This window comes from Panthera leo, chromosome B3 (genome assembly GCF_018350215.1).
Source record: "Panthera leo isolate Ple1 chromosome B3, P.leo_Ple1_pat1.1, whole genome shotgun sequence".
Classification (NCBI taxonomy): Eukaryota; Metazoa; Chordata; class Mammalia; order Carnivora; family Felidae; genus Panthera; species Panthera leo.
Window position 1 is genome coordinate 136,132,171 of NC_056684.1, and position 24,728 is coordinate 136,156,898.

Sequence of the window (24,728 nt, forward strand, 5' to 3'; positions counted from 1 at the left end):
AGAGCAGCGCCGAAGACCCCAGGCCCTGTGGGAAGGAGGGGGTCGAGTGAGAGGGACCTCGCGGGGCAAGGTGTCATCTGTGCAACATTTATTGTACTTGACAAGTGGGTCCCCCACCCACCCCCGCCGGATCACACCTCCAGGAAAAAAGCTCAGGAGTCAAGTGGAGAGTTTTACAGACAAAGTGGGAGGGGACCGGGACAGCCCGGTGGCAGGTTGTCTCCGAAAGGCAGACTCATCCCTGAAAGCGTCGGGGGCGGGGCTGCGGCTGCCCTGCTGGCTCCCACCTGCCCCCCCCCCCGCCAACTCCTGCCCCCCCCCCCCCGCCAACTTCTGCCCTGCCCCCTCGCCCAGCCCCGGGAATGGGGCCTCTGCCACTCCCAACGGCAGAGAAAGTCTGGGCTCTACTCATCAGGTTGAAAACAAACACGGGTTTTTCTCCCACTTGACACGTTGTGTTCTCTGGTCCGGGCAAAGCTCTGGCCCAGAGACCTGGTGAGGTCACGGCAGCTGCCCCAGCTGCCACGGAGGCCAACCCACGGCCTCGTCCTGTCATCAGGCCCCCTGGGATTTGGGGACACGGCTGTCCTGAGGCTTAGCGAAAGTCCGAGGAGCGACTCCTCCACTCGGCCTTGGTTACTGGGTATTCTCGTATTTCAGGTACCGAATCAGCCTGCCCGGGAGGGGCAATGCATCCAGCAGTTTTATGCGGTGCTTTCCAACCACCTTCCTCACTTGCAGCCGGCACAGGTGAGCCAGGGGCCTCGGGAGTTCTGGGAAAGGGGAGAAAGAGAAGTGCCAGCGTGTCGTTTGCAAGCAGCAGAGTTTGCCTCTGTGACTGCTGGCAGGTAGGAGACACCCAATCGATGTGACTGGATAAGAGGGGGGCGCCTGGACCCCACCACGCTCCGAAACCCCGGCCCCTGCCAGCTGAAAAGATCTGGCGAGGCAGCTCCCGCCTCGTCGCCCCTCATCGATCCGCACGGCCCAAGGCGGCAGCTAGGGCAGGTACAAGCCCATTTCACAGGTGAGGACGTAGTGGGGGGCACACCTGGAGTCGGATCTGCCAGCCCCCTCGTCTTGTCCTCCTTCCTGTATATACACAGCCTGGACCCCCCAACACAGTCTTAGCGAAGGGGTCGGAGAGTTCGACCGCTTAAGTGCCCCCACGCATGGAATTAAGCTCTGAGCTCTGGCGGTGCAGACAGGCCAGCGTGGGGGCAGGGATGGGGCATCTCCCCACACGTCCCCAAATCCCACTTGGCTGCCGCCTCCTGGGAGGCCTCCCGGGATATCTCACACAGTGGAGTTTTCTCAGCTGAGGGGGAGGGGTGAGGTAGGAACAGGGGTTGATGTGTCTGGTGATAGGGCAATTTATTTCAGTCCTGGGCACAGGGTCTGGCACAGGCGAGGGGTTTGCCGAATCAAAGGATGCCATCCATTCACTCAACAAACACATGCTGACCCCTTGGCTGCCTGGCCCCGTGTTCCCGCCAGGGATGCAGAGGAACCAACCCAGGACTGTGGGGAAGGCTTCCACACCAGATGGTGCCATCTGAGCAGGGTCTTGGTGGGTGGGCAGGTATTTCGCCAGGCGAAGAAGGGAGGTAGGGACATTCCAAGCAGGGGAAACAGCAACGCCAAGCCGAGGAGGCCGTGGCCATCCCGGGAAGATCGGGATGCGGAGGGAATGTGGAAACAATGGCAGAGGGGCCAGGTGGCTGAAATGCCATCCAGATGCATTTCTGGCTGCTCGGTCTCGCTTAGGACAGAGCCTCCCCTCCGGGAAGCTCAGTCCCTTTCTCAGCTGAGTGAAGACTGAGTTTGTAGGAGGAAGGTAAAAGGCCACTGGCGAGCAGAGGACAGGGCCGCTGGCCTGGCTGGCTTCGGAGACTCTGGGGTACCTGCCGCCTCTTAGAGCCTCTGTCCACCCTCCGTCTGGTAAAATAATGTCAACATCACAGCATTAAACGAAAAAGCACGTGGAGAGTGTTCTGTAGATGGAGGGTGGGCTTTAAAGTTACCACAACAGGTGTCGGTTAAGAACTATTTGTACTACCTGCTAATAAATGTTTATAGCACACAGAAGGGTTCTGCACATTTGTCCCTGGGACTAGGTCTCGAGAGCGATTACCCTTCTCTAGGGAGGGCAGAAGGGGACTGGGAGGGGTGGGGCCAACATCTAAGCAGGGACTGCTCCTCGGTCCTCTAGTGGCCGAGGATCACCGTGATAGCAGCCAATGATTCACGAACTCGGTGAATGTTTAGAGAGCCTCTAGAGCTGTGCCCTGGGTGAGTGGGCAAGTCACCACCACCCTCCGCTGTCGCTGCCCCAGTAACTCGACCAAGGGTCCAACGCAAGTGCTTCTGAGGCATTCGTGCAAATGAAAAATCCTACAGTGCGTTCGGGTTCATCGGGGCACGGGGATCAAGGAGGAAGGTGGCAAGGGAGAGGTGGGGCACTGCGGGGTGGGGCACCTGGACGGTCAGTGGACAGGCCACAGTGTTGCTCCCGGTGCGGTCTGTGGACCAGACCTGGGAGCACGCTGAAATGCAGCCCTGCCCCACACCTGCTGAGTCAGAATCTGCATTTTTAACAAAATGCCCAGGAGCTTTGTATGCACTTTACCGTTTGAAATGCCCGAGACCACTATTCCCTCCTCTACCCCGCCACACTACCTCAGTGGCCCACAAACACGGGCAACTTACTCTGAAAGTCCCAGTACCCCTCGGTGAGTTGGAGCCATTTAAAACGTGCTCGATTTGGCAAAGAGACCCTGGGGTTGGTCAAACTTAGGTTTGAATCCCAGATGCCACCAACTAGCGGGCAGACCCTGGCTCAGACGACGACATCATCTCTCTGAGGGCCAGTCTTCTAGTCACAGAACAGTCCTGGAGACCCTCTATGTGACACGCGGCACAGAGCTTGCCACATAGTAGGTGCTCGTTAAATGTCAGTAACAGTCACGTGCCCCGAGTCCTGGGCCTGAATCGGGCAGGGTGCCCCGCCAGCAGCAGCAGCAACGGCCCCTACCTGCCTTCTCCTTGATGACAGCCCAGTCCTCGAAGCTGTCGATGTGCTCCTTCAGCCGCGAGCAGAGATGCACGTTGCCTACGTAGTCCAGGAGGACGTCGATGATGGGCCCTGCCCAGCGGCTCATCTCCGGGGCAGACAGGATCTCGCAGAACTGGAAGACATCACACACTGTGGCCGGGGCACCCGGGACCAAAGGCAGCGCCTCTGTGAGCACATCGGTCGGGGGACCCGAGGCCGGGGAGAGCAGGGGTGTATGCGAGGACGGACACTGGGCACGCCTAAGGCAGGATCCAGTTCCACCGGCCCTCGCCCCTCTCCTCAACACAGCCTCTACTGCCACAAGCGGAAGGCGGGCAGCTGGGACATCACCTCTCTAAGCCTCAACTTCCTTGTCTGGAAAATGGGACTATGACAACTGGAGGATTATTTTTTTACGAGAATTAAGGTAATGTGAACATCACCTTCTTTGCACGCAGCAAGTGGCCCTGCAATGATTCCCATTAACCACTACATTGATCTCCAAGAGAAGGGTGTTTCTCACCTCCTTTTCATTTCAAGTTCGGACTTTTTAAGTCACCACCACGGCCACGTCCTGCCTCTGGGTCCCTCTTTGCACCTCGTCTGCTCTTAGCCAATCTGCTCTCACCTCCATCCCCATCGGGGTCATTCAACATCATATTCCGGGCGCAGGTTTGCTGTGGGTGATGAACCCCTCAGTCTCCCACATTCCCCTGCTCCGCTGTTGTTTCCTTAAATCCCCCCAGACCGGGGAGCAAACAGAGGACGCAACCCGTGCACGGGAGCCACTGAGCTCTGCTGCCTCCGAAGCACGCCGGCCACGGGGTTCCACGGCCTGCGGGGTGTGCGGACCGCGATGCCCCCTCCCCACCCCACCCCCACCCCACCCCCCCCCCCCCCCGCCCCGGGCTCCGAAGGGCATCCGCCACCAGGCCACCCTGGCGCGTGCTGGGCCTGGGAAGCGCGCCCCTGCCTACCTGCACCACGCCGGGCGCCTTATCCGTGGCGGGGGCGTCGCTGAAGCGGCTGGAGGGCGGCGGGACGGGCGGGTGCGGGCCGTTGCCGTACAGGCACGAGAAGCAGGGCTCGCCGTCGCAGCCGAGGTCCATGAGGAACTTGAGCAGCGACAGGTACTTCATGGCGAACATGATGGTGGCGGGGAAGGCGGTGGGGTGCGTGGCGATGTAGGCGTCGATGTTGGCGCCGTGGTCCAGCAGCAGCTGCATGGTGCGCAGGCAGCCGTGGCGGATGGCCACGAGCAGGGGGCTGATGACGTCGCGGTTGGGGTCGGCGCCGGCGAGCAGCAGCAGCTCGGTGGCGTACACGTTGTTGTTGACCACGGCGAAGTAGAGCGCGGAGGTGCGGCGGTCCTCGTAGAGGCGCGCGCGCTCGGGCGCCAGCGGCGCGTTCACGTCGAAGCGCGCGCCCAGCAGCGCCTCGAGCACCGCGTCGTGGTTGCGCTCGGCCGCCAGGTGCAGCGGGCTGATGCCGCTCCGGCGCACGCGCGTGCGGCTGGTCACCGGCAGCAGCATCTGCACGATCCTGCGGGTGGGGCGGGCAAGCCGGGGCGTCACGGGGCGGCCCGGCCGGCAGGGGGCGCCGAGGGTCCGGGCCGGGCCGCTGGGGACTACGGTGTGAGGAGGCAGTGGCCCACCAGCGGGGGGCGCCGGGGAGCCAGCCGGTCCCACAATGACCGCTTTGGGAAGGACGGGTCTGCGGCTATCCCCGCTTTGCAGATCAGGGAAACTGAGGCTCCGAGAGCTTCGACCACCTTCCCGAAGTCACAGAACCAGGAAGGGGTGGAGCTAGGCTTCACTCTCAGAACCCATGGCCTCCGAAGTCCTAGCTCTGAAAGACCTCAGCCCGACTGGCCTGTGGTTTCAGGAATTTCCTGCTGACTTATTTCAGGGTAAAGAGTGTTCCCCATTCCCAACTCATTCCCTGAAGGAATGGACCGGAAGGCCCACAGACCTGATGCAGGAGGCAGTGGAGCCCGTAGTGAAATCCGGAGCTAGAAGTTCGGCGCCTGCCCTGCCTGGGTGGGGTGGGGGTATAGGGGGACAGTGACAGTCATATCCGAGAGCTCACAGCGTCCCAGGAGACAACTAAAGGATTTACGAACAGTTTGGTTTAATCTTTTCCACAACCCATAAAGTCCGGCTCATCGTTCCCGTTGTGCTGATGAGAAAGCTGGAGGCTCAGAGAGGTTGACGGACTTGTCCAGGCCGTATATCGGGAACGGCAAACCAAGAAATGTACCCCCTTCCTGCCCCGTCCTGCATCTCTGTGCAGCCGCCAGATGTGCTCTGTGCAGCCGCCAGGATGCTGCGCCGTCCTGCATCTCTGTGCAGCCGCCAGGTCCTGGGAGACAGGAGCGGATGAATGCATTTGGCGTGGACCACTCCTGCTCTCGGCCCCGGTCAGCCCTTGGTGACCACAAAGTCCCTGCCCCTCTCCTGTGAGTCTCCACACCTCTTTTCCCTGAAGCCTAACTCGAGTCTCTCCCAGGCTGTCTGCCTTGCCTGTGGCCTGGAGAGGGTTGGTCAGGTACTGCTGAGGCTGGAGATTCCTGTGATCCCTGGCTTTGCTCTCTCCTGAATCAGACACTGCTCTTAACATTTCATCTACATTCATCTATTATATCTTCCCAGTAGCCCCGTGAGCTAGTACGTGTGCTATCTTAGTTTACAGAGGAGGAAACAGAAGCCCAGAGAGGGTATGTGACTTGCACAAGAACACACAGCCAGTCAGTGACGGAGCCAGGGTTTGAACCTAGGCAGTCTGATTCCCCAGGCCACACTCTCGACCCCTGCCGTACGTCTTGTGTCGCAGGCAGGGTGACAGCTGATAGGTCACAGAGTTTGGCGTCGCCGCGCATTAACTTGCCTGCCCCAGTTTACCTTCACTGCCGCCCTGTGGGGTAGCCTGAGCAGGTCTGTGACCTTCCTTTTGACAGATGTGATTCAGAGAGAGGAGGCAACTCATCAAAGGTAGTAAAGCAATTCTGGGGGCTCTCGGCCCCTTGTATTACTCTCTTCCCCTAGACCATTGCCACCTGCAAGAACAAGCTTCCGCCACCGACCCCAATCCATCCAACCCTTGCTGACAGGTGACTTCCCAGCCCCACGTGGCCACCAAGGAGGTGGCCGTGGTGAGGCAAGCAGGTGCCACCAGGCCTGTTCCCATGCCTCTCAGCCTCCTGGCATGCTGGCTTTGCGGCTTCCTGGAAATCTCATGCCAGTGATCTCCTGCTAAGATCTCAGCGGAAAGTTTTATTATTGTTAGTGACGCCGTGTTTGCCTAAAATCTGCCCCTAAAACCTCAAAAGGAAATTCACACACCCGGGGGGGCTAATTGCCTCCTAATTTCTATTTGTGCAGGCGCAGGAGGCCTGACCTCACTCTGTAGAGGTGCTGGTCAAAGGCAGGGCTGGGGCCTCGCCCTGGACCACAGCCATCGCCAACAAATGCTCCCTAACAGCCGTGGCATGCCCGAGCCCGGGAAAGAACAGCGAGAGGGACTGCCCTGGGGCCGCTGGCCAGATGGGGCTGGCATCCCTGGCAGGTCACAGCTGGCCTCCAGCAATGCCCTGCCCAACCAGGGGAAAGCGGCAGGAATGTGGGAACATGACTAGCGTCGCCTACAGTCCCAGAAACGTCATCTTAATAACACAATAAAGTCATCTTAATGTACGCTTCCGTAGGACTTTGCAGAGTAAGTAATATGCCCTGCAGGACGGGGTCTGGAGATCAGCCTGTCCAGCCCTCCCATTTTATAGGGGGTGAAACTGAGGCCCCGGGCATGGGGTGAGGAAGAGGGTGAGATTGGATTGGAGGCAGATGACAAAGCCAGGGCAGAATGTAGGTGTCCAGAATTCCCAAGGCCAGGCCTTTCCGTGATGCCTCACTCCCCCAGCCCCAGGGAGTGGCCGCGTTGGTGGCCCTGCCACAAATCATCACTCCTTTTCCCCAGCCCGTGTTGTGGGACAGAAGGCTGGAGGATGAGGAGGTGACCCCATTGATCTGAGTCTCTCTACTTCTCGCACAGGCAGGTCCTGGGGCCACAGGGCTCAAAGTGTACCTCATGAAGAGGAACAAAGCTGACCACCGCCCAGTAGAACCTTTGGTGTCTGGGAGGCCAGGTTCCCTGCGACCCCCCTTCTTCCTTCCCCGGGGGCAAGAGCCACACCCACCAGCTTAAGCCCTGAGACCAGACCAGACCCAGCTCAGGGCTATTTCAAAGAGGCCTAGAGCAGCAGCTGGGCAGGTGACCTTGGACTCCAGTCACAATAACTGCCCCCCCCCCCACCTTGTTTCTAGGACCCACCAGTAAACGAATCCAACTTTCTCTGTCCCAGACAGCCTCACTGTCTTTTCTCCAGGCCCCGGGTCCCCACCCAGGATTCTGGTGTCCTCAAGGCTGCTGCCCCGGTTCCAGTGTCCTGCCTGAATTTTAGCCCAGTGATAGGGAACAGAGCAGAGAGCTTCGAGTCAAAGCAAGCTGCCCCTGGCGGTGTGGGGTCCCACATGGGGCTGTGGACCTGGGTTACACCACCGATGTTGTCTGTCGGTGCTGGGCCATCTCAGGCCTGTCACTCAACCTCTCTGAACCACGTGTGTAACAGGGAGGTAATTAATCACAACAAGAGTGATGATGACGATGGTGACGATGAGAGCTGCCCTTTAGGGAGCCCCTGTGAATTGCTGGGAGCACCCCACCCTCCTAAATAATATTACTGAGCATTTGCTCTGTGCCAGGCGCCATTCGAGGTACTTTACTCACCGACCTCATTTATCCTGGAAATGACCGAATGAGCTAAGGACTTTATCGCATTCACTCGTCGTAACAACCCAGCAAGGTGGGATCCCTCTGCCCCGGTTACAAAACACAATTCGCTGATACCTTTCCCTGAGGCTGGTCTTCAGGATAAAATGAGATCACTCGAGTAGTAGGGACCCCATAAACGGTGGCCGTTGGTGTCTTGACCACCGTGGAGACTGCACCCCATTTGCCCTGCACACGCAGCACGCGGGCATTCTGGGTCACGAGGTCACGGTGGCGTGACCTTTGTCAGCGTTGGGTGTAATTCGATTGCAGACTAGACCTTCGCAAGGGAGCCAGTCACCCACAGATGGCTCGGCTGCCAAAACCACCGGGCTGCACTGTGGTGACCCTGCCGTGTGTGTGTGTGTGTGTGTGTGTGTGTGTGTGTATTTTGGAGGGGAGAGACTGCCTCTTCTCTGAGCCCAGGTGATGCTCATGCTGAAGCCAGAAAAGACTCCACCAGTGGAGGAATCTGCCTGTGGACATTCCCAAGGGCACAGCAGGACTCTTGCCCGCGAGGGACCCTTCTAGGCAGATGTGTACCTCTTGTCCCGAGGTACTAGGAGCTGGAGAGGGGATGCAAACCGCCTGCTCTCCATCAGGACTCAGAACAGCTCAGCGGATCCCCACAATGCAGACTTCTGGGCCCTGCCATCCAGGGCCTGATTCAGCAGGTCTAGGGAGGAGCCCCAGAGTTCCCTTTTAATTAATAGGGATACTCACTTGCTTGTGAATGTGCCTTATAATCTGCCTTTTAATTTAATGTATTTGATGTTCTCTATCCTCCCTTCTTCCAAAAAGAAAAAAAAAAAGTTTTAAGTGGCTTGCAAAGGTGATAGAGATTAGAAGTAAAAGAGAAAGAATAGTTAAACACAAGGGCATCAGAAGCGAGGCCCAAAAGGGCCAGCTTCAAAATGCCAGCCACAAAATGCACCCTAAAAGAATGGTTCTGTCCCACACTGTGTGGTGAAATCGTCTGGGCAGCTTTTAGAGACCCTGAAGGCCCAGCCCAGCCGGCTTATATCAGAATCTCTGGGGTGAGTGAGGCCCAAACATCAGGGTTTTTAGAGCCCTTTAGTGGGGTGCGGGTGGGACTCCAGTATGTAGCCAAGACTGAGAATCTCTGGTCTTAGTGCTATTCTAAATTCAGTTTGAAAGATGTCTGGGGCACCTGGTCTTGTCCAACACAAACCATTTCTTAATAGATCTGTCTTTGGTGGGGCGCCTGGGTGGCTCGGTGGGTTAAGTGTCCAACTTCGGCTAAGGTCATGACCTCACCGTCCTTGAGTTCGAGCCCCGCGTCGGGCTCTGTGCCGACAGCTCAGGGCCTGGAGCCTGCTTCGGATCTTGTGTCTCCCTTTCCCGCTCATGGTCTGTCTCTCTCTCTCAAATACAAAAACATAAAAAAAAAATTTTTAAATCTATCTTTGGTGTTGAGCTTTAATCTCATAAGGTGCCTTTGCTAAACTGGAAATGAACTAGAAGATAAGGCCTCTGGTTAAATGTGCTACAGAGATGACATCATCTGGCGAGCACAGAGACCAGCTACTGGGTCCTGCTTTCCATGCTATAGGTGGGCAGGGCGTTTTGGCAGGTGGCCGAGAGCGGAATGCCCATGGAATGTCACATCAAATCCCCGAGAGGCTCATGGGAGGTCAGCGCGGAGAGGGCCATTAATGCCACATGCCCAAGGAGTGAAGTGCCCGGGACTTGCCCGGCCATGGGCCCTGCGGCAGAAGCTGCTGGGAACACGGCTTTAAACCTTTGTTGGGCAGCCCTCCAAAGGGGCCTGGCCCCTCTCAGTCTTGGGGAGCAGAGGGAAATGGGGCCTGGGAATGGAGGGTGGGTAACCAGGGAAATCGCTCTGAGAGTCATGAATCTGAAGCAGATTTGGGGAGAACACAAACTGCCCATATAGGTGGTTCCGGAGAGGACCCGCCTTGCTTCCTAGTCATCCTTAGGTGCACCCACTGCTCCTTCAACCTCTCCTCCAGCTGGGGCCAGACTGCCAACATCGGGGTCCACTTGAGGCATCTGGGTGTGATCGAAGGATGCCAAGGGACAGTCCCCGCCCTGCCGCTCTCTGGCAAGCCACTTCCCATCTCTCTCTACAAAATCAGGAGTTGTATGAGATCAGCGATTCCCTCAGAAGTGTAGATGGGCTGTATCTGGTCGGCTCAGGGAGCTTTTCAAAGGTAGAGGCTTAGCAGTCCCCCCCCCCCCACCGCCCCCGCCCCCACCCCCGAAGATTCTGGTTTAGTGGTTCTGGGATTTGTCATTTAACAAATAGCCCAGAATGACTGCTCTACAGGCCAGTACGAGGATCCCGTGGGCCTGGAGATTCCAGCCCCTCCCTTCTCTTGCATTCTTGGGATCTCTCTCTCCAAGATAAACCATGTTTGTTTGTTTCCCGGGGCAGAAGGGAAATAACGTGTCTTGCCTGTCACCACTGCCTGACCTGGTGGTTTCTCCCGTCTCTTGGCTTCACTAAAAAACGAAGGCTCCTCCGACCTGGGAGAGAATGAGCACAGACCTACTGGGTCCCTGCTGTGTGCCTGGCACTCTGCTGGGCACTTTATTTCCATTCCATAAGCCACACATATCCATTGCACTAGTCCTAGCAGCAACCCCATGAGGCAGCTGTAACTATCGCCCATTTTACAGAAGAGGAAAACCTTTCTGAGGTTCAGAAACATGCCCCATGGCTTCAGCAGGGATTCAAACCCAGGTCCCTGTGACTTGCAGCCTGCCCTGCGGTCCAGAGAAGGCAGGGTCTCCTCTGTGGGGACAGATTGGGTGGAGAGGGCATCTTTGGGTGGCCTTAGGTACAGACGGCCTGCACAGCAGGGCCTGGGGCTGTGAGGGTCCGTCTCTTCGTCTCCACTTCATTCTCTGGGATGTCACTCTCACCCCCTCCTCCCTCTGCCTCAGCAAACACAGCCAACACCCCCACCAACGCGCACAGTCTGTGTTTTCCCCTCTTCTCTCTGTCTGATGGCAGGCTGTGTTTCCCAGAGTGTGTCGTCTGGGGTACACGGGATGGAATTTTATGTAAAAAGCTTTTTTTTTTTAGGGGCGCCTGGGTGGCTCAGTCGGTTAAGCGGCCGACTTCGGCTCAGGTCACGATCTCGCGGTCTGTGAGTTCGAGCCCCGCATCGGGCTCTGTGCCGACAGCTCAGAGCCTGGAGCCTGTTTCAGATTCTGTGTCTCCCTCTCTCTGGCCCTCCCCCTTTCATGCTCTGTCTCTCTCTGTCTCAAAAATGAATAAATGTTAAAAAAAAATTTTTAAAAAAAAGGTTTTTTTTTTTAATCAGTTGTAAGTTGGCAACTTTAGGAATTTAGTAGTGTGATGGATGTTTCCTTCTGAAAACAGATTTTCGGTAAACATGTCTTCAGAAGAAAATACTCAGCAATGAGGGTAGAGACGCCTGAGATCAGGAAGAAAGTCTGTGAACGAAGTTTGGAAAATGCTAGTTGAGTGGCAGCTGCCGAGCCCCGGCGTCCTTCAAATGCAGCTGGGGGTCTTTTGCCTCCTTGGAGAGCCTTCTGTGACCCCACCAGCTGGGGGTGGTGCACGTTTAACAACTGGCTCTCTGGGGAGCAAAGGGGGCCCTGATATGTTGTAGCCAGCAATTTCCGTGGTGTAAACACTCCCACCATGGCCAATTTCAGGCTGCCCGTGTGCACAGTCGGCTCCCGTGAGCGGGTTCGAGTCGGCTCTAGCACACCTCTGCCTCCGGGCCCCCTGAGTCCCTCTCCTCCAGGGCTGCTATGGAGCCCAGCTCTCCACACTCTTCCATTATGTCATGAGTTCGTGTGTGTGTGTGTGTGTGTGTGTGTCTTCCCTCCCCCGAGATCACTCCCGGAGAACTTAAGCTTCTCTCGTCTTAATCCAAGTGTGCAGCAGATAGTAAGTGCTCAATAAAGCCTAGCTACTATCATTGGCACTGTCTGTGTTATTGTATCATTGGCACTATTCAGATTATTGGATGTATCCCCTACGTGCTTGCTAACGGCCTGAGAGGCTATCTTTTTCATTTTTATTTTTTTAAGTAGGCTCCATGCCCGGCGTGGGGCTTGAACTCATGACCCTAATTTCAAGAGCTGGGTGCTCTACTGACCGAGACGGCCAGGCACCCCCTCAGAGGTTACGTCTGCACCCCCAACAGAAATATCCCTTGGCCCCGACTCCTATCCTTCCCCCTGAGTGCAATTCCCGTAGAAGCGACTTTTGTAGCGGGTCAGTGCTCGCCGCCTGCAAGATGTGTGACCTCGGGCAAGTCACTTGACCTCTTTGTGCCTTAGCTTCCTCGGGTGATGAAATGGAGGTAAAGGCATCTACCTCCGGAGACGGGTTAAAAGGATTGTTAACAGCAGTCGGAGGGTGAAGCAGGTTAATCAGGCGACGCGCTCGAGCTTGCCGGCTAGTGGGGAGTCTCCTCCTTTCCACCTGGAAGGCGCCTTCCACCCTGACCCCTCCTGAGCCCCCCTGGTCCCGTGGGCGGGACGCTCGCGGCCCCCGCTCCAGCGGCGTGGGTGAGGCGGGGAAGCCGCGAGCATCGGTGGCAGGGCCCGGGCTGACCTGTAGTTGCCCTTCTTGGAGGCGATGTGCAGCGGGAGCATGCCGTCCTTGTTGGCCTTGTTGGCATCGGCGCCCTGCGACAGCAGAAACTCCACCACGTCCTCGTGCTCGTTCTTGCAAGCCTCGTAGAGGGCGGACGCGCAGTCGCTGGCCTGCGTGTTGATGTCGGCGCCTGGCCAAGGAGAAGGCGGATCAAGGAGTGACCAGGGCGGTCACTGTCAAGCACGGTGCCAACCGCCGTGGCGCGTTGGATCATGTGACGACCACTCTGCGACCCTGAGACTGGAGGGGGGGCGCTCTCGGAAGTGAACAGCTGCCTCGCTGCCGCCGGCATTTCCTGAGCACTTACTACGCGCCAGGCACCCTGCCGTAGGGGAGCTCTCTCTCTTTGCATCCACGGCGTCACTCCACGCAGTCAGTCACAACTCTTACGTGCGTGTTGCAGACGGGGACACTGAGTACAGAGGACCCACGCAACTTGCCCCAGGCCGCCGGGGTCATAAGTGCGGAGCCCAAACCTGAACCCCCGGGGGTCTGACAGCGGAAGCCCCGGCAGCTGGTCTGATGGCAGAGGCCATGCTCTTCCCCCTCGCTCCATGTGAAAGCATCCAGACCCTGTTCTGAGGAAGCCACCCAGCTCTAGGAGTGCAGAGCCCCCTAATAAAGAAAGACCCCAAGAACCGTCTTAATTGGGATTTGTCCTCCTCCGCCCTCCATCGCAAGGAATAAGAGAGGGATTACTTCCTGTCCCCTCTGAAGAGGGCACTACAGCATGCTGAGAGGTAAGGACTCGGGGACAGACCCTATCAGCCTCATTTACAACTTCCCCATCTCCTTCTCAGAGCCCCATGGGTTTCTCTGAGAGAAGAGGTAAGGTCTCTTCACCAGTCCTTCCGTATTCTGGAAGGAAAGAGAGCTGAGACAGCAGGAAAGTGTCAGTAAGGGCCGAAGTCAAAAGCATCCGTTAACCACAGCTCTGCTCTGCCTGGGCATTCTGCTTATCTCAGGCTTTCTGGTAATTTTCAATTTTGGTAACTGATTTCTGGCCTAGTGGAAAGAGACGAGAACTAGCTGCCGTTTCTTTTCAGGGCTTGCAAGCCCTGTGGCCTCAGGCAGCCCCTAGGAGCCACACTTTTCCCATCTGTAGACCAGGAAGAATAATGCCTACCAGTCAGTGTTGCTTTAAGAAGATAAAACATGTTACTATCTGCTATGGACTGGATGTTTGTGTCCCCTCAAAATTCCCAGGTGGAAACTTGATCCCCAGCGCGATGGTGTTAGGAGGTGGGGCCTTTGGGAGGTGCCCAGGTGACGAGGGTGGAGTTGTCATGAGTGGGACTAGTCCCCTTACAAAGGAGACCCCAAAGAGCTGCCTTGTGCCTTTCACCACGTGAAGACCTAGGGAGAAGGTGGCCGTCTGTAAACTAGGAACAGGCTCTCACCAGACACCGAATCTGCCGGCACCTTGATCTTGGACTTCCCAGCCTCTGGGACCGTGAGAAATGAGCACCTGAGGCTGTAGGCCCCTCGGCGTATGGTTTTCTGTTACAGTGGCCCAAACAAACGAAGACAATCTCCCGGCACAGTGCTGGGCACCGAGAAGGTACTCAGCAAAGGCCGGTTCTCCAGCACGGAAGGGCTGGGGCACAGAGGCTGGTTCTGCCCCCCCTACCCTGAGGGAAAGCCAGTGAACGGGTCCAAGCTCTTGAAGTCAGGCTCCCTGGAAGCCTGGACCCCGCCAGCAAAGCCGCCCGCTCTCACAAGAAAAATATTTGGCCTTAAAAATGGACTCAGCCCACAAAGGGAGCGAGACCCTGACTCAGACTGTCGGCAGGAGAGCTGGACAGATGTTCAGAGTCGGCCGGTTCCCCTTGCCGGCTGAGCACCCTGCCCTTTGCCCAGCCTCCTTGCCTGGGCTCCCAGGACCCTGCCCGTGCTCCTTTGTTCTCATGCGGGTCGGTCCAGATTTGTCCCTGGCTGCAAGGAAGGGCCCTGGGTTTGTTTTCTCAACTGCTCAGGCGCGTGCTGAGTAAGTGGATGTTTAGCCAAGCAAAGTCCCACGATGGTAATTCTCGAGGCCTGGGGTAGCATGGCCAAGTGCAAGAAGCGTGCAGTTTGGAGTCAAATGCGTGCGGTTGGAACCCAGGCTCTGATGTGACCAACCATTTCACCTCTCTGGGCCTCAGTCGCCTTATCTACTGAATGGGATGAAGACACTCTCTACCTCGTACGGCTATGGAGAAAACCCCATTAGCCTATCCTGTGCTCGCGCTTAACACGGAAGGTCCTCAACCAATTACTTCAGCTCAGCCCGAGGGTCTGGCTTGCTCCTGGCCTCTCTGTTGGGAGGGAGGGAGGTTCACCTCCCACAGAGAGAGAAAAGAAATCGAAGGGGGTTCTCTCGGGGAAGAACGGAATGACAACACCCTTTAGCCGGAACAATGCCTCCCATTGTCCCGGGGTCTTCTGTTCACGATGCAGGCAATATTGGTGTCTTTTCTCCCGATAACGTGACTAAGATTTTCCACAGGCAGAGAGTGCCAAGACCCGGGTTCAAATCCCAACTCCTCCACTACTTCGCGGCGAGACCTTGGACAAATCACTTTCCCATCCTGGTCCTTGGTTTCATCACGTGTACACTGAGGAGGTGACCTAAATGCTGTCTGAGGTTCCTCCTGGCCTTGAGGTGTGATGTGGGTGGAAAGAGAAATAGCTGACGTGTCAGGAGACCCGGGGTCTGGCTTGTTCCACCACCAGTTTGCTACGGGACTGCAAATAAGTCACTTCCCCTTCCTGGGCCTCCGATTCCGCATTCGTAAAATGAGGATGTTGGGCTAGATTAGCGACGGCACGTGTTTCACGCCATTCCTCCCGCCCCGGCCTGTGCCTCGTTGCAGGCGTCGCTGGTGGGTCTCAACACGCTTCCCACCGAGCTTCCACGCAGCCTCAGATCCCTTCTCAACACAGGCCTCCAAGAGGATGCTATTCCCAGGTCAGAGTATGACCTAAGCTTGCCTCCCCTCAGACGTCTGAGGTCCTCCCCGGCGCTGCCCCTTGGGGGCGGTCCTCCCCAGCGCTGCCCCTTGGGGGCTACGTGACCCGGGGACCCTTAGCACTCACCGTACTTGGCCAGGAACCTCAGGGCCTCCAGCTGCCCGCTCTGGGCGGCCACGAACAAGGGGGTGATGCCATAGGCGTTCTTGGATTCCACCTTGGCGCCTCTGCTCACCAGGATCTCCATGACCTCCAGGTCGTTGCGAGAAACAGACTCGTGCAAAGCGGTCCAGCCTCGGTTGCAGCGATGATTGGTGTCCGCGTTGTACTGTACCAACATCCTCACCGCCTCCGCGTTCTTGCGCTCACAGGCTGCAGCCCAGGCACAAAGAAGCGGGGTGGTCAGCAGGGCCCTGGCCGGACCCGGCCGGCCGAGACTTCATTCATTTATTTGTCCATTCACCCGTTCGTCCGCCGGACGTTCCGTCCACAGACATCCACTGGGTCTGTCCCGAGTTCCAGTCCCTGCACTTTACCCAGGACGCACACCTAAAATAACAGTCCTACTCATAGCAGTAATATTTGCTGGTGTACGTAGCACAGATTAGGTGGCAGGCACTCTGTTCAAAGCACTTTCTGGGCCCCTCCAATATAATCCTCCCAGTCACCTATAAAGGATGTAGTGCCATCATCCCCCTTCCGACAGAGGAGGAAAATGAGGCACAGAGACGTTAAGCGACTTGCCCAAGGTCACACAGATAGTGGCAGAACAGGGATTCAAACTCAGGCAATCAGGCCCAGAGTCTGTCCCTTGGAATGTTCCAGGGTGTCCCTGACTCCTCTCCCTCTCCAGCGCTACAGGCTGCAGTCCTCTACATCACCAGAGCCAGGAGAAGTGGAGGGTCCCAGAAGCCCTGCTCAAAGCCCTTCCTCAGGCTACACACTTAAACTGAGGTAAAATCTGTCTTCTGCGTACAAGACAAAGTCTTGTCGAGTCTTCTCGATCTGCTCACACCTCCCTCTTAAGCCTCATTGCTTTCTATTTTTATTTTTTTTAATGTTTATTTATTTTTGATAGACAGAGACAGAGCACAAGTGGGGGAGGGGTAGAGAGAGAAGGAGACGCAGAATCCGAAGCAGGCTCCAGGCTCCCAGCTGTCAGCACAGAGCCTGACACGGGGCTCAGACTCATAGACCGTGAGATCATGACCTGAGCCCAAGTGGGATGTTTAACGGACTGAGCCACCCTGGCGCCCCAAGCCTCATTGCTTTCTAGAACCTAAATGCACTGTTGGCTCTGGTCCAGGGTTATCACCAGGGAGGCTGCTGGGCTCTTGTCTAAATTTACCACTTCTTCGAGTCAGGCAGGGGTGAGGGCAAGAAGAGAAAGGGGGCTTCCTGGGTAGTGTTTCAAACAGCACCCCAGGCAAAGCTCCCCACCTCTCGAAGCCTTGGTTTTCTCGCCTGTCAACCAGAGATAATAAAACCTTCCTGAGAGGACCTCGTGAGAGTACTGGGTGAGGGAGTGCATGGAACACTCTGGCACAGTACTTGGCACGTGGGAGAAGTGCACTCAGCACCAGGGCCCAAGCCTCGGCTGAGAATTGCCCAGTGCTCGGGAAGCTCCCTTTGGGCAGCTCGGCCTCTAGGTGATGGCTCTGCTGCCCGGACAGACACGACTTCTGAGAAACACTTCTATCTCGGGTCTACAGTGGACCCAGTTACCAGCTGCCAGGCACCTGCTTCCCGTGGAATATTCCAGGTACTGGATACCAGTCACACGAGAAAGCAGTTTTTCAAAGCGTAAAGGCCCTCTCATATTTGTATGCGCAAGACCCAAGCCTGATTGCTTAAGCCCGTGGGCATGAACTGGACGCTTTATAATGTCATAGTTCAGCATATGAACTGTGAGGCAGCTAGCTTGCTGAGTTTAAATCCCAGGTCTGCCCCTTGCTAGCATGTGTGAAATCCTGGGTGCCTCATTTCATGTCTCTGTGCCTTAAGTCCTCATCTATAACATGGAGATACCTCCCATGTAATGCCCGTCTCCTATGTAGATGGATATTAGGGTTAAATTGAAGAACAGTGCGTGGCACAGAGTAAACACTCAGTAAATACCAGCTATTACGATGATTCAGATTTTGCTAGAGATGCCAGTGTCTTCGGGTGATGTGTTGAATGAGCTAGGCTAAGTTTCTGGTTTGTTTTAAATGTCCCGGAGGTACAGATTTTCTTTCATACCTCTTTGCCTCTGTCTATGCTGTTCCCTCTGCTTGTCCAGCTGGAAACAGCCTCCTGTTCCAGCTCAGCTCCGACGCCCCCTTTTGTGGGTGCTCACCCCCAACGCTAGAGCCCTCCCCGATGCTCCCGGGTGCATCATGCCAAGCTCTTTGTTGCCTGGCTGTTATGTTGTCTGTGTGTCGCTGCCCACTGGACTGGGAGAGTGCTGGGGCACCGATCATAGCTTTTTGTTTCTGGGCCCTCAGCGCTCCTTGGCGTGCCGGGCCCACAGGAGGACTTGGGTAGTGTGGCCCGTAGACATCCGCCCTTCACAGGAGACCCCTGGCTGGGAAGAAGGGGGGCTAGGGAGGGAGTTATGCACTTTGGGAGCAATGTTCCCAATTGCCCACCTACCCTCTGGACCCTTCCCCAGGGAAGCCCACTGTGGGGGGGCTCACCTTTGTAGAGCGGGGTCTCTCGGGACTTGTTGGAGATGTCAGGCTCGGCGCCAGCCTGGAGGAGGGATTGGAGGCAGTCCAGGTGTCCCCTGCACGTCGCCAGGTAAAGGGCTGTTTCCTCCTGCAGGGTGCGCTGGTCGATGACTGCAGGGTATGCTGGGGAGAACAGACAGGGAGTTCGTGAAGGGGGAAGATGCTCCCACCTTCCCAACACAAAGGTGGCCCCAATTTCTGCCCAATTCCAACGACAGACATGTGTGGCATCCACCTAAATATACCATCCATCCTTTGGCCCTGGACTCCGTTGCTCTCACGGGGCTGTTTCAGCTTCCCACTTGCATTATCTCAGCTTAGATGCCACCTCCTCTGGGAAGCTTTCCCTGGTTGAACCCCTCTCCCTCTCTGAATGACCCTGTCCTTTCCCACCAGCCACGGCCAGAAGCTCCGTCTCCTACAACTGGTTCTGCCCTAGAGTATGGCGGGCTGTCTGGGGCTCATGCTCCTTCAGGGCAGAGGTAAGTCCTGTCTGCAAGTGTTACCTTATCCACATCTGGCTTGGGGGCAAGGCGAGGCTCCGAGAGGAGGCATGATTTGCCCAGGTTCCCACAGCTGTGGGGGACAGCCTTGGCGGGGCATAGGCACAGCTGCAGTATTTTCCACACCACATCAGCCCCTGGAACATTCTGGAACAAGCTGGCAGTGGCTCTCCCAAAAGTCAGCCCTCCCCCACTCCTTTTCTAGGAATTAGGCTCTGCTGTCCTGAAAGGCCCAGAGCGGTGGCAGCAGGGCGGGTGGGGACAAGCCACTTTTCTCTCCCAGCGTGGTGACTTTAACTCTGCCACGGGGGTAAGAATCTTGCCTCTCACCCTCCCCCTGCCCAAGATGCTCTGGAAAAGAAGGAGCCTCACCCCCAGTCCTGTTCCCAGCCCTGGCTGCACCCGGAGCTGTGGCCTCACCTTGCTGCAGGGCCTTGAGGCAGCTCAGCTGGCCGTAGTAGGCCGCCTCATGCAGCGGCAGCCAACCCTCCTTGTTGGGCTCTGCGAGGTTCTTGCCCGCCTTGATCATAGCCTTCAAGGCCTCTTCATCACCTTCCTTGATGGCCTTCAGCACCGGGTCCACAGGCCTGTGACAGCAAGGGGCGGGGCACTCCTCAGGACCCAGGGGGCAGAGGAGGGGCGGGCCGCTTTTCTCCCCACAGGGAGAGGGAACGCGGGGCTGCTGGTGGCCGGGGGCAGTGCTGGCTGTGGGACCACTCGGTCCTGCTTGGCCCCTGCTGGTCTGGAACAGGTGCTCAGCCCCCTGCCGGCAGTGTCCTCCTCAATAAGGAGAATAATCCTTCCTAAACCACATGGGCGTGCCCTGGAACTCGGCCCCGACCTTGGCCCTGACCTTGGCTCCTCTGGCTTATCCATCCACCAGCTATCCATCACAGCTTCCTCAGGCCTGTCAAGCGCGGCCCACAGGCCCAGGTCAGCCTCTCCCTGCCTCCGGTCATAAGCCCTCATGTAACCATTGGCCTTTGCGTGTCTCTGAACAGTTATTTGATGCTATCTGTGTCCCCCGCTGGACTATGAGTCCCAGGAAGACAGGATCAGCGCCTTTATTTCTTCCATCTCTCATTATTTCATTCTCAGGGCCTAGTTCAGTGTCTGGTCCATAATAGGTACTCAATAAATATTCAAAGAAAGGAAAGAAAGAAAGAAAGAAAGAAAGAGGCAGAGAGGAAAGGAAGGAGAGAAAGGAAGAAGGAAGAGGAAGGAAGGACGGAAGGAGGGAAGGAAGAAAGGAAGGAAGGAAGGAAGGAAACTTCCAGAACCTAACGATTATTTCACTCCTTCATCTCTTCTATTTCCTTCCATTTCCAAAAAGATGACCTCTCCCCTACTAGCATTTTGCTTGCTTCTTTGGGAATTTTATTTGTATCTTGTTCAAAACATTCTTTGCAACGGCCTCCTTTGTGCATTTGGAGGACAAACTGGCCTATACAAGTCAATGTGGGGGCTCCGGTCGAGCCTTGCCAGTGTTTGGTCCCCCTGCGAGCAGCCCAGGACCCGGGGTCCTTCCACGCCTTTATCTCCAAGTGGGCGCCATGTAGGGAAAGTCTATGACACATGGCAGGCTCGTTCACTTCCACAGATGGAAACCGAGGGTATCTTTTAGACGGGGCTCCTTGGTGGCCAAAAGAAAATGAGGGAAGGAAGCCCTCTGTCCCTGAGCCTTGCAGGGCTGCATTTAATGTTACACCGAGACCACGTCTACCAAGAGGATTCGGGCAGACAGTGCCGGCCCCCAGACGGATGGATAACTGACCCCGTGGGAGCTGCTTCAGTGCAGTGTGCTAGCATTTACCGGGAACCTTTGGGGCCAGTTTGCACATCAAGCAGCTCTGAGACCAGAGTCCCTCAGAGGGGGGCTCTTTCCAGTGAGCATGTCTCTGGGGTCTTCCCTTCCTTGTTCCTCACCCTTTACCCTCACCCCTAGAAGCTTTAGCTGCTGAAAGACTTCCATCCTTGAAGGACTAATACGTATGAAGCCTGCACAGTCTTAAACTTCTGAATGTCTGAGAGATTTCAGGGCTACTATGAATGACAACTTCTTTGCTACTTCACTCATGCATTCATTCATTCATTCATTCATTCATTCACTGAGCTCCCTTCCCTCCATCCTTGCGTCAGTGAGGACCAGGACAGCTGTGAGTCCCAGATCCACTCCTGGGGAATGTTCTGCATAAGTGCTCCCATTTCCTAGATGGAGAAGGTGAGACCGGAGGCAGGCCTTGTTCCCAGGGCGCTCACCCATGTCAGGGGGCAGGATGGGCCCCGAGGGTCCACGGGGCCGGCCCCTTGACCCTCCCAGCTGCTTCCTCCGTCGTGAGCGGCACTTCCTCCTGACTTTCAGCCCCTCCGGTTATTAATAGCTTCAGAGCGCAGATGCCGGTTAAGTTACAGACCCACGAGCAAACTGGGTAACTGACCAGATAAGCCCCGACGTCCCCATCAACGCCATCACTACCACCTCGGTGAGCTCTTCTTACGAGCGGCCAGAGCAGCCCCTGCTGGCGTCAGGAAGAGCCCGGCTGGGTATGTATCCCGGCTCCCCTGGCAGGTCTCCCGTGGGACCCCAGCTGAAGTGGAAGAGAGGAGGGCTGGCTGTTCTCGTGGACGGGGCGGGGGGTGGGGTGGGGGATGCGCAGTCTCATGAGAACACTCCCAGGACCTGCCGCCCAGCCTGGCTCTCGTCCAGCTGTGGTGCAAGGACCCTGAAGCTCTCGGGCGCACATGCTGACTGCTGCTCTAGGAGCTCAGCCAAAGCCCCGCCCTGAGGTAGGGGGAGGCTGCTGGGGGGTGTCAGACCATCAGAGACCGAGGAGCTAGACACGACCCCAGAGGCCGCTCTGTCCTCTCCAACCTTCTCTCACAGAGAAGGGAGATTCAGAGAGGGAAAGCGACTCACAGGCAGCCACACAGGAAGGGGCAGCAGTGCCGAGACCAGAGTCCGGGGCCCCCTTTTCCAGACAGTCAGAATTCCACCCACAGCACCAAGGAAGTCGGGGCGGCAGGGTTTGAAAAGAGCTGGGAAGAGACTCAAAACACTGGCCCATTGCCTCCTCCCCTCTCTGCAACATAACTGGAGCAAGGAGATAGGGGTTCCCGCGACGGGGGGCCCCTCTTTTGCTTTTAGCTGCTTCTGGGGTCGATACAGGGGGGCGGAGAAGGGGCAGCACGGATCTGTTTTCCAAGGATGCACCTAGCCCAGCACCCTGGTGCCAGGCACACAGAACCCCTCCTGCAGCCCAGATTATTTCTGGATTTTACCGCCTGGCACTGAACAAATACAGGCAACGAGGCAAAACAAAGACCATGGGCGTGAGCGTTGTAGATATGCTCAGATACACCCACGGTGACGCAGGGGGGGAAACTGAGATAAACAGAAGGTGCGGCTGACTCATCAGCTTCGGCTCGGAGTTCCTCTGGGCTTTTGGGGGGGGGGGGGTCCTAGGGCCGTCTCCCACGGGGCTGCTCCGGCCCCCGGGGCCTACGTGGGGGGCATTGCGGGCTCAGTCACGGGCACAGCCCCGCTGACAGTCTTGAACTGAGTCTGTGACTGCTAAGCTCAGCTCAGCTGGGTCTCAGGGGGGACACACGTGGGAGTGGTGTGCCCGGGAGGTCCCTCCAGGATGCCCCCCTTCCTGGGGTCTGCTTCCCACTCCCCACCCCCCACTAACCCTAGGTGGAAGAGTGAACTTGCACAGTCTCGGGGGCTGGGGGTCACTTACGCCAGCTGGGAGTTCCTGTATTTCTGCATGACCCCTTGGAACAGGCCCATGGGGCCCGAGGCAGGCGGGTTCTCAGGAGGCACAGTCGACCTGGAGGGTGCAGGGCAGGAGTGAAAGAGGGAAAAATACTCTGCATAAGAGAAGCGGGTCATGGCCGGAGGCAGGATCCAGGATGGAGGGATCGCAAGGGGAAAGACTGACAGACAGACACAGGGCTCTGAACCAAAGCAGATGGCCGGGTCCTCTCTGTGTGCTGGACACAGCTGCTGTGTCTCCGGATTATTTTTGGCCCTTGGAGGAAGCCCTGGGAGATTTAAATGACCATATAAGACAACAATGAGGTTAACCTCATCCCCGCCCCCACGGCCCCCTCCCCAGCCAACCCCGCAGGAGGCAGATACGAAACAAGGTGACATTCTTCACCAGAGAGGATGTGAGAAGAGTCAGCGGCAGGTCCCTGGATGGAAGGGGCTCAGTCTCGGGCTGGCCAGGCTGGGTCCCAACAGGGATGGGCAAGAGGTTCTTGGAGGTTGTCGGGGGGACAAGGGAGCGTGGCTGGGAAGCCAAACCAGGTCTGGACTCCCGCATCCGCCTCGCCGGGTCCTCGTTAGAGGGTCCTGCTGTCCCAGGAACACGCAGGACAGAAGTTACAGCAAAAGGCCATCGGGGGGGCCAGGGCTTGGAGTCAGACAGACACAGGTTCGAATCTAGGCTCTGGCACTCTCTGGCCCTGTGACCTCAGACAGGTTGAGCTTTTCTGGGTTTTAGTTTTCTGCGTAACCCAGTGTCAGAAGCCGTGAGGCTGCAGCGAGTGAGCTCAGCTGGGGTCCAGGCACAGGGGTGCTCGGCACGCGTCCGCCGCTAGCTTGATCATGATTTCACTTCTCCGAGCCTCAGTTTCCCCACCCCCTTGGGCTTTGGTGAGGATGGGAGGGGTGAAAGGGGGTGTGGTGGCCACGCCACAGATCCAATTGATTGGGGTGCCAGGTGCCATGGACACTCCAGGAGGCCTGGCCTGGTTCCCCCGCACCCCTCGGGGGTGCCCCGTGGGACTGAGGACATTGCTACGTGTGACCAGCACCCTGTGGTGTTTGCAGGTGCTGGAACTGTGACCCTGAGGAGGCCCACGCTCCTCCAAGATAGGCCAGACCCTGCAGATTTCGTGGGTGCCCTCAGCAAGGCCAGGTCATGGTGGAGGGGGGCGGAGGCAAGGCAAGGAAGCCGGCCCGCTTTGCTTTGGCCATCTCTGCGCGGGGGGACCGCCAGGCCGGCCACCTTCATTCTCCTCACTGTCACTGCCTTCCTCCGTGCTCTTCTGAGTGTTACTACTCACCTTTCCTGACCACCACCTGTGTGCGCCCATCCATCAGTCCTCTAGAGCGGGTACCAACGTCCTCACCCTTGACAGACGGGTAAACTGAGGCTCCGGGAGGTGGGTCACTGCCCCGGGCTCGCACGCAGCTGAGCAGAGCAGAGGCCGACTCAGGTCTGTCTGCAGAGGTCCTGATGCCCCTGCCTCTTGCCTCTTCATCCTGTCTCTGGCTCTAAGGCCTCTACTCTGACCGGCCCTGCGACTTTGAGCAAGCCCCCGCCCCCCTTTGTGCCTCAGTTTCCTCATTTGTAAGATGTGGAGGCGCGACCGGACGGGGGGGGGTTTCCCCACTGCTTCTGTAGCTGCGGAGCCTTTGCTGAAATGAACTCACGTGGAAACTTTGCGTGTCAAACAGATCTAAGAGACCACATCCTGGGAAGGGGCGGTTGTGCAAAGCCTGGCCCTGCCGAGACCCCTCTCCACCCCCCGGAAAGCGGAGCATGCTGGGCAGGGTGGAAGGCAGCCTGGGGCCCAGCTCGCAGCACCCCCCCCCCCCCCCCCCCCACTGTGTGGTCCTGACAAAGCTCTGGGTCTCTGTCTGCACAGGATCCTGGAGTCCCAGCCACCTTCATCACTGGCCCGTGTGTTACTGCTGCCAGGATGTTTTTAGCAAGACGACAAGCGCCAATAAAAACCCATCACACCACCCTAAGACCAGGACTATCTCTGATGGCAAAATAACGACAGCAAGACAGGGACGGCGAGGCGGCTGGGGGTGACAGCTGTGGTGACGGGGATGTCCCTCACGACCGTGCAGGGCCTCGCCTCACTTCTGTCCTCCCCACCGGCTGGATGTTGATCCCGCTTCGCAGAGGAGGAAGCAGGCAGGCCGAGTCCCGCGCAACAAGAGTTTCCCACTCCCTGCTCCGTCCCAAGCCTTGTGCCAGGGCCCGGGATGCAGACCATAGAGTCTCCGGGGAGGGGGGAAAGAGAGCAGGGACTCCTCC

At 57.3% G+C, this 24,728-nt stretch overlaps 1 protein-coding gene across 6 annotated transcripts in view; it reads right to left on the bottom strand.

The window, feature by feature from the left end:
- Positions 1 to 318: 318 nt before the first annotated feature.
- ASB2 (ankyrin repeat and SOCS box containing 2) overlaps positions 319 to 24,728 on the bottom strand; it is a 42,866-nt gene continuing 18,456 nt past the window's right edge. For 3 of the 6 annotated variants that reach the window (XM_042944180.1, XM_042944181.1, XM_042944184.1), the window contains 8 exons: positions 22,410 to 22,499; positions 19,090 to 19,256; positions 18,134 to 18,289; positions 15,582 to 15,827; positions 12,462 to 12,633; positions 4,033 to 4,597; positions 3,035 to 3,188; positions 319 to 773 (listed from right to left, as the gene is read on the bottom strand). In XM_042944180.1, the coding sequence (XP_042800114.1) occupies positions 637 to 773; positions 3,035 to 3,188; positions 4,033 to 4,597; positions 12,462 to 12,633; positions 15,582 to 15,827; positions 18,134 to 18,289; positions 19,090 to 19,256; positions 22,410 to 22,499 (1,687 nt within the window). In that variant the 3' untranslated portion in view covers positions 319 to 636. Of the gene's footprint in view, positions 774 to 3,034; positions 3,189 to 3,578; positions 3,733 to 4,032; positions 4,598 to 12,461; positions 12,634 to 15,581; positions 15,828 to 18,133; positions 18,290 to 19,089; positions 19,257 to 21,107; positions 21,263 to 22,409; positions 22,500 to 23,742; positions 24,169 to 24,728 lie in introns of those variants that run through there. The other 3 variants (XM_042944183.1, XM_042944186.1, XM_042944182.1) reach the window with 3 other exon arrangements.